The sequence below is a fragment of the Aphelocoma coerulescens genome, chromosome 5, assembly GCF_041296385.1.
Source record: "Aphelocoma coerulescens isolate FSJ_1873_10779 chromosome 5, UR_Acoe_1.0, whole genome shotgun sequence".
Classification (NCBI taxonomy): Eukaryota; Metazoa; Chordata; class Aves; order Passeriformes; family Corvidae; genus Aphelocoma; species Aphelocoma coerulescens.
The window spans coordinates 26607587-26616838 of record NC_091019.1 but is presented as its reverse complement, the minus strand read 5'-3'; the positions used below and the strand labels follow the sequence as shown (position 1 = coordinate 26616838).

At 47.5% G+C, this 9252-nt stretch overlaps 1 protein-coding gene across 10 annotated transcripts in view; it reads right to left on the bottom strand.

Moving 5' to 3' along the window:
* Nucleotides 1-69: 69 nt before the first annotated feature.
* The window catches only part of TSPAN18 (tetraspanin 18), a 131058-nt gene continuing 121875 nt past the window's right edge, over nucleotides 70-9252 (bottom strand). For all 10 annotated transcript variants that reach the window (XM_069017186.1, XM_069017189.1, XM_069017184.1 and 7 more), the window contains 4 exons: nucleotides 8989-9087; nucleotides 7550-7729; nucleotides 4651-4734; nucleotides 70-3660 (listed from right to left, as the gene is read on the bottom strand). In XM_069017186.1, the coding sequence (XP_068873287.1) occupies nucleotides 3613-3660; nucleotides 4651-4734; nucleotides 7550-7729; nucleotides 8989-9087 (411 nt within the window). In that variant the 3' untranslated portion in view covers nucleotides 70-3612. The remainder of the gene's footprint in view (nucleotides 3661-4650; nucleotides 4735-7549; nucleotides 7730-8988; nucleotides 9088-9252) is intronic.

The window sequence follows — 9252 nt, the reverse complement described above, 5'->3', positions numbered from 1 at the left end:
ATTTCTCTTCTGGTAAGAAAGTGACTGTACTTAACACCAAGCAAATAGTGAAAATTAAAGCTGTTTCACTTCACTGTCACAATATCTTTCTTTTATTTTTTTGGGTTTTTTTTAAGAAATGCACATAAAAACCGTGCAGAGAGTGCTTCAGGCTTGTGTTCTGGTTTATATTACCAAAAAAAATTTCCTTTCAATATAAAAAAGCATTACAATAGGGAATACAGGATAAATTAGCTCCACTATCTAATAAAAAGAACATTTACATTTTTTTTAAAATAGATTCAAACATTATTTCACACACAGCCCTTTTCCCAGGCATTTGTGACAGTCAGTCATTGGAGCATTAAACAGCAACCAGGAGGCAGGGATGCTGAGAGGGGCTGAGGGCTTGCCTGGGCTGGTCTCTACTACTCACTCCCTCCAAGGTGCTTGGGCCATGGTCACAGTGCTACAGCAAAGGAGATGGCAGCTCCTTCTGCTCTCCAGCCTGCTTCGAGTTCTCCAGCCAGCCCTGACTCCAGCTTGAGCCCCTGACCCCAAAATACTCACCAGAGCTGTTAAAAACAAGTACAAAAAATACAATTGCTTCTCCTGCCTACAGTTCTGAAAACTACTGTACAACAGAGAGGGCAGCCACGAAATCAAGGGACAAAACCAACAAATTTATGTGCTTTGCCATACAGTGGGAGTCTGCTTTCTGGGCTCGCTTGTTCATTAAACTCCCCCAAGGAAAATTCCTTCTCCATGTTACTAACTGCCACAGATCCTCTCAGACTTGCACACATCTTTACAGCTATCTCCAGTTCTTGTTTGGAATTGCTGCCTGGCCTTTTGAGCTGTGTTCCTAGTGACACATGAGCCAGCCTGCAGAGAGGATTTGAAATTTTCACATGGCAAAGACCAGTGGGGGATCAGAAAAGGTAGAGGAGCAACAGCTGTGCACAGCCCAGAATAACAGGTGAAGAAGAGATCCTTTTGAAGGTACAGGGACTATCATTAGGGAGAGAGGGAAAGCAATAAATCTGAAAACAGACAAAGCAATGAGTACAGAATTAGGAAAGCCAAAGAGACACAAGCCAGCAGCGATCATACTTCAGGCATGTACATTTAGTACTTGGTGCTCTGGCTGCTTTGGTCTGGTTCCCCCAGCTCTAACAGGTTTTTCCCCCATGCCACTGGTAGAAAAAGGCTTTAAGGCTTTTTTTTCCCTTCAGCCACCCACCATGCACAAATGAGGATATTTGCCAGCCAGGCTCTGACCTGAGAACTCTGCATAATAAACTGAGGGGAAAGGAAGAAACTGGAGACTGGGGGAGGCAGTGCTGCTTCTTTCAATCACCTCCAGCCAAATTACCAACTCTGCTGACAGTTTTGTTCCTTCCCTGGGAATTGCTCTCCCAGAACAGTCACTGACACCAGCTCCTGAGGCAGAAGGAGAACAGATAAGCTCGCTTTCTGCTCAGCCCATTCCCTACAAGATTGGTAGATGGAACAGATTTTTCTTATCTTAAGTGCAGCACCTGCTGTCCAGTAAAAAATACTGCTGGGTTTTGGCTAACAAAACTATTTTCCTTTATTAAACAACAGAGCAGAGTTTAATGCTAAAATGCCTCATTACAAGAAAGTCCAGAGGGAAATAGTTCAGAACAGCTTTCCACAAGGCTTAATGCAACATCTGATGCTGCTCAGCAGCTCTGGCCACATACTTGGTTGCTGGAATATGCTGACTGCAGCACGGGGGGCCTGCAGTTCTACCTGCCCGGCCCTCTCCTGCCAATGAACAGATTGTTGTTCTTAAATGAAGCTTGGAAAAGCTCCTAATGCCTCCTTCCTGTTCCTTAGGATCCAGATTCCCCCACCTAGATATTTAGCCATGGTCTTTGTCTGTTATGGCCCAGGCTTTCTGCTGTTTTCCTTCCTTGCCTGTAGCCTGTGCGGTGCCACTGGGAGAGCTCAAGGGACACAGCCCCAGGGGTCTAAGGGAACAGCCAGAGGATGAACATGCTGCTGTTGCAAAACCTGGGCACATAGTTTAATGCTCTGCTCCTTCCTTGCCAGAAATTACAGCTTTCAGAGGATCTGGTTTGAGTCTGTATAAAAGTGCTCCCATAATCTGAGCCTATAAAATCTGTAAAAAGACCTAATCTAAACAAGAAACCACAGCCCCTTCTGTCATTCCCCAGGTAAAATGTGTTTGGGGTCAGGGAATAAGTGACCTGATGAACAATTAAGGCAACAGGGATTGATGATTCCAGATGAGAGAAACCAGTCACTTGTCTGAGTCAATATCCACCACCACAGGAGCAGCAGCTGGAGCAGTTTGGCTGCACACTGGGTGCTCTTGGAGCCTGCCTGGGGGCTCAGCAGCTCCAGCTTAATCTCTGACCAAGATCCAGTCCCAGGCATCTTTCTCAAGTTCACTTCCAAATGATTGAGTGGCTGACATGTTAGTTAAATACCAAACTATCTCAAAGGAGGAAACACTATCAGCTAAAACAATTCTGACTTGATGATTACTTTCATCATGAGCCCGTGGGAGAATCTCAAGGGAAGTTCTCTGACCAGAAATTATTCCACCACTCTGGTCCAGGAAAACAGCATGGGAGTGGTTGACAAACTTCAGCCTCTTCAATCCAGCACCATGTCTGGACCTCCCCTTAGGGCTGGAAAAGCATGCAGGAATCACTGCAAATATTTATGCTAACAGAGCACCACAAACCATTTTTTTGCAAGTATCAGAGGAGAGGAAAAGGCTGACAAGTTTTAAACGTTATATCCTCCCCTTCTCAGGAAGGCAGCAGTATCAATGATGCTTGACCAGAGCCATTATTTTTCCCAGGAGATGGGAACACAGCAGGGAACCATTTGGTCTCTTTCACAACAATGAACAATAAATCCTAGTAAAAACAGAAAGGTAGGCACCAAACTCTTGACCCTCAGCCAGCCTTAGCTGAGTCCCATTGCTAAGTTAGATCATGCTGCCCCTGCTTGGAGTTCCAGAGAAAAGCCAGCCTCACTGAAGTGCTTGACTTCTCTGACAAGTTTCACATGACAGGGGCAAAACTTCCACTGAAGAATGTGTGTTTTCATCCTGTGGCTGGAAATCAAAGCCAGAATCACACAAACGTTGACTACACCTGCTTAGACAAGCCACCACTGCTTGTTTCAAACCCACCTGGACAGTTAAGGCCAACCTGTTGCCTTATCCAGCCCCTGCATGTTTGTTCTTGAGTCCTTTGTTGTCTAAAGCATGATAAAGTGGTGAATGGTAGGCTCAGCCTGGTGTGAGAGGCAGCTGTGCTCATCCTCCCAGCTCCGTCCATCTCTAGTGCAATCGGCTGTGCTGGCTCCTGCTCCACAGCTGCTGCGGGTGGCTCTGGGCAAGGGTCCGGTGTACAGTGTAGTGCACATCACCTCAAAGTTCCAGCCCCTGAAGTACAATCCTTTTGGTCATTCATATATTACAACCCTCTTTTTTTCTTTTCATTTTTTCTCCCTGTCCCATTTTGTTAAAAAAAATAAAGTTTTTTGGGTGTTTTCAGGTTTTGTTTCTTCGGATTTTCCTTCTTTCTTCTGAGCATGTGGGGAACATGGTGGTTCATGGGCCACTTCTTACTGGATCCCTCGAAAGAGACACATAGCAAAGATCATGGCAAACAGCTGGGAAGAGGAGGGGGGAAGAAGAGGGCAAAAACAAAACAGAGAACCATAAATGTCAGCTGCATCTTCCAGAAGATCAGCAAGGCCCTCCCTGGCCCTGGGACCACCCCCATTGCTCCCTCCTGCCCAGCACTCAGTGAAGCAGAGAGGGGGACCCTTACCACCCAGGCGAGACTGTGGCAAAACTCTTTCCCAAAACTCTTGGGAACTCTTTCCTAAAACTCTTGCCCCTCCCTCCCCCCCAAACTGTTAGTGGCTCCAGCAGCAGCCTGGCTTCATTCCCAAACTGCCCTTGGTGTCACAGGGGTGCAGGATCCACTGTCCCTGCTCTGCCCATCATTGCTACTGCCTGGGATGGGCACAGCACAGCCTTTGAGGGAGGCTGCTGGGCCTCTCTGCCCAGACCTCCCTCCTTTGCACAACATGGGGGACTTTAAAAGTACCCAGCTTTTTCCCTGCAATGCCACAGGGACATCACTTGTGGGCTAAAACCATGTCTGGTGGATGGATGTTCGTCAGAGACATCACCAAAGAAGTGGGTACTAATGCAGGACGATGGAGATGCTCTGGGTTCCACACAGTTTCAGGCTTTAAGCAGAAGGTTTTAAAGCACAGGCCGGGTTTGAACACGTTAACCAAGTGACAGATCAGTCAGCTTGCCGGGCACTGCGGCAGTGGGAGCAGTGGCTGTGCAGGGCCCCGTGGCGAGCGGTGGATCCCCGAAGGCCCTGTGGCCAGCGTGGCAGGGCCCGAGCTCTGTGCAGGCCCGGCACGAGGTGGCACTGCAGGCGTGTGGCATCGGGTGTTTCCCTGCCTTTTGTGTCAAAGGCTCGAGGAGCCTCTTTCCAGGCGATTAAAACCACGCATTGAGAGCCTGCTTGCACTTTGCCAGAGCAGCTTCCCTTGGCGAGGGGGAGCAGCTGCCTGTTTGCCTCGCTGCTGGATGTGTTACTGCCACTGCTTTTGTTCCAGGCGGACAACAGTAAGTACCTCAATAGCCAGCACTCCGATGGCCAGGGCTCCTGCCAGGTACACGTACGTCTCAAAGGAGTTCAGGATCACGGTGTAGCAGCCCTAGGAAAGACAAAACGTGGTGAGACACACCTGAGCAGCACATTTTGTTGTTGTCACAGCAGAGCCCTCACTAGGACGTGAGGTGCTCTCAGACCTAGGCACCACAAGCACGGCTCCTTCTCACCACCTCACCCAGCCCCACGGCACAGGAGGCAGAGATCCACAGGACAGTGCTGGGGAGGGGAAGGTTTTGCTGTAGTGGGGTGGGAATGGTTCACACCCCTCACTGACCATGAGGAACTGCGAGTTCTTGCAGGGCGGGGAGGAGCAGCACAGAGAGGAACGCCATCTGCAAAGGGCAGAGACTAAGCACAGAGGGAAGGACACTCACTGCAGGTGACAGACATCCCAGGCTGCTAGCAAAAAGGATGATTTATTTAAAGCCAAGGCAGGAGATTCTTGATTCATCTCTCACAGCCAGCAGCCCAGGACCTTTTCTCTGTGCTTTGCCCCAAAAGAGGCTGGCTGAACACCTGCTGATCTCGCTATTGGAGAAGAATTTCATTAAGAACTCAGGGCCATGCACTATGGCAATTATTCCACTTATGAAGCATAGCCACCATCACCCTTAATTAAATTTATTATTGCTAATACAATTAACAGCAGGTAGACCTTCCTGCAAAGGTTTCAGGATGTTTCTGGAAATCACCAGCTTATCCTGGCCTCAGTTCTCCCAGCATAAAATTTCAACCCACTGGGAAATTTCTGCAAACACGGGACACATAAAAAGAGAAGCAGATTGGAGTTTGTCCAGTATGAAAAGTAGCTTCCTCTCCACCGAGAATATACTTCACACATACATTTTAATCCTATTTGTGCTGCTAGGATGTTTCGATTACCTGGGTTTTTTCCTTCCACCCTTAATGAAAGCATTGGAACTGCAAAGACAGCACAATAGTTATGTACTTCCGTCCATGCCAGAGCCTGCTCACTGTGAATGAGGACCAACCAGCGGAGAGTGAGGAAGGACATGGAGAGGATTCACTCATGAGGCCAGCCTAGGGGACACAGACTGCTGGGGCAGTAACTGAGCTGTTAAAACCATGCTTTTGTCAACATGAGACCACTCAGCATCAGCTCTCTTCCAGACATGTTTCAGCCAAATTTTCAGAGGAAAGCATTCAGCCCAGCAACAAATGAGCTTGCCAGACCTCCAACCTTAACCCAGCCTCCAGCATGCTCTGCTCAGCTGGCTACAGACAGGGGTGAGCACAAGTGTGGTCAGCGCTGTCCTACCGGGATGGTGTCCCAAGAGCTTGACTTTGCTCTAGCAATGCCTCAATTCAGCTCTCAGTTGCTTGGAATTGTCTCTCCTACTTTACAGAAGTGCACCACTGTGCTTGGTGACACTTGCTGTGTGCACAGCTTCTCCCACCAACACTCTGTGGTGACATGGGCTTGCAGGAAACCTTCCCTTTCCATGGAAGTTGTAAGCCTCAGCATCACTACACAGGGAAAACTTTAACCCTCTTTCTCAAAATGCATTTCTCTTTCCCTCCCTGCTGTGTGTCATCTCTCTCCTCCCTATCTATTCCCAGCAATCAGACCTGGCAGAAGCAGCATGGTGCTGTCTGCTATGATCTCACCCAGACTGCCTTTGCCAACCACTTCCAGCTGCCAGCCAAGGAACAGTTCACATGCTGCTTCCAAACTCCTTTCTTCTCTTTCTCAATCTGCTCTTAAGTGCTGAAAAGAGGACCACTGCCTAGTCTGGAGGGAGAAGGAGGCTTGTACATACTGTCAGTACAGAGCTCAGTTGGTTTAACTAAAGCTGTGGTGAACACAGTCAGGAACTTTGCAGGAAAGTTTCTTAAACATCGCGTCTTGGTGACATTGGAAGGAAACTTGACCCAGTGTCAATGGGATGAGCTGTCTTGTCCCAGCCCAGTATTGCAAAAAATTGCCAAGCCAAGAGGCCTGGCAAAACAATCATAGAATAGAACTATAGAATGGTTTGGGTTGGGCAGGACCTTAAAGATCACCTACTTTCAACCCCTCTGCTACAGTCAGGAACACCTGTCACTAGACCAGGATGCTCAATGCCCCATCCAACCTGGCCATGAGCATTTCTAGTGATCAGGCATTCACAACTTCTCTGGACAACCTTTTTCAGCATCTCACCACCCTCACAGTCAATAGTTTCTTCTGTAATATCTGGACTAAAACTACACTCTTTCAGTTTAAGGCCATTCCTCCTTGTCCTATCACTACACACCTTTATAAAAAGTCCCTCTCCAGCTTTCTTGTAGGATCCCTGTAGGTACTGGAAGACAACTGTAAGAAATGCCATTTTTCTAATGTAAAGATGAAAGAAGCAGAGAAATGCAGCTCTCCAATTCTTCTCTTCCTTAGGAAACAGACATGGTTTTCTGTGGCTGTTTAACCCTTGATGTTTTGATTGTATATAATGATTAGGAGTCTTTGTGAACTAAATTGGAACCACTCCTGTAGCCAGTAAGTCAACTCCATCCCATCCTACCTGACCTGTGCTGGCTTGCTAATTAACTTCTCAGAGGTAGTTCTAACCTTCAGAAACACAACAGAACTTGATCTAAATTCCCACCTTACCTCTCAATCTCTTAGGAAAATCTTCATATTTCTGATGATACAGCACAACATGGACTTAGCAGTGTATGCAATGAAAGGGGATTTTCAAAATCAGCCACATACCATCACTTCAAAAGCTGTCAGCAGGAGTGTAACTAGGATGTGAGGTACAGTCAGGGCCTGCCAGCTCCACTAGCTACCCATGGCCACTGCAGCTGTCTCTCTGCCCATTGTGAAGCTCCTTTTCCTAGCATTCAGCCTCCCTTACCTGCCGGTTCTGAAACCTCTCCATGCCTGATAGACAAGCTTCCTTGTTGACAAACATCCCTTCCCGGCTCTGCAGCTCTCGCTGGCAACAAGCCTCCGGTGTCACCCTTTCCAAAGAGGAGTATGGAAGATGAGGGATAGCTTCAAAATCTTCTGGTCCATTCACTCCACAGCAGGCAAACTAGGGAGAGGCACAGAGAAGAAAGGAAGACAGAATTGATATCTTTCCCTGAAAGCAGACGTGACAAATCTAAGACCTATTCTCATAGGGATCAAAGCTTTAGTCAAAGCAGAGACAACCTTCTTTCCAAAGAAGTGGATTGTGCTTGTACCTTGGAGCTTCTGTTTTATTGAAGTCTTTATGAAGTCCCACTGATTCTATGTCATACTGTAGATTCCAAGGTACTACTGGGAATATTACTGCAAACTACACAGGGCTTTGGGGCATATCCACAACGACTTGCTTGAGATCACCCAGCAGTACAGCCCAGGCTCCCAACCACCCCTTCTCCCCATGGCTAATGGCCAGGATTGTTGCTGCTCAAAGGCACTGCTAGGTGATTCAAATAAGGTCCCTCTTTAGGATTCCAGTCAGATGCTTTTTAAGGATTCAAGTCATACTCTGACTCTGTCTCCTTTCAGTCAGCAAGAGGAAATATCTTTAATAAAGTCCTGAATCAGCATGAAGGGCAGCAATCATCTTTTCCTTTTAAGATTAAAATTGACTTTTCATCTGCAGAGGCTGACATCCTGCTTTTCACTCCTGAAGGGACACACCGTGGGGTGTACAGAGCACTAACACATGTGTATACACACACACACACACACACACACACACACACACACACACACACACACAGACTGAACTTCTTGTGGTAGACAATAACAATTGCAGTTCCAATGGCAGTCAACCTGTAACCTGCCCAATTAGGGCTGTAATGACAAAGTCGATTTTGATGGCTAATATTTCTGTAGTGAAAATATATCATAAACACTCCTGCCTAAGCTGCTGTTAACCACAAAACATTAGCTAATGCCAGCTTTTGGTTGCTGTTGGCTGGGAATAATTCTGAAGCAGACTGCAAGGTAGAAGGCCCAGAGCAAATGCAGGGATACCCAGTTGCAGGCACCTCCACTGCTCTCTGTGCCTGATATTTGAAAACTGGGGGTACCCACTTAAGTCCAATGCCTCAGGTTTTGGCAAATCAGGTGACCCTGATGCAGTCATTAAGAGTGTCTCTCTCAGAACTGGCATCTCCTTTTGAGAGACTGACTTCCAGCCAAAGTCTCACCTCCCTTCAACCACAAGCCCTGGTGCTAGGCTGGACGCAACAGGATGGTTGAAGCAGGCTGACCCTGGGAGAGCTGAGGGTGTGGGCTGAGCAACATGTTGGGGGCCACTGACCACGGGCAGAATGGGACTGGTGCTGTCTGACTTACTGTGATCATAACAGAGTTCCAGGTGGAAGAGAAGACATCCGTGTCATTGTTCCTCTGGTAATGCTTCTTCAGCTCCTTGGTGAAAAACTCTCTGGTCAGCTGAAATACAGACAGGTGGAAATGTAAAGGCTATTGCCAGCATTTCCCAAAGCTCCCTTCTGTGAATGCTGGGGGTTCTTTGTTTTTTTGGGTTTGTTCTTTTTTTTGCAAACCTCATAGGAGAAACTTGAAAAGCCATTGGCTGAGCCATATCTGTGTACACAG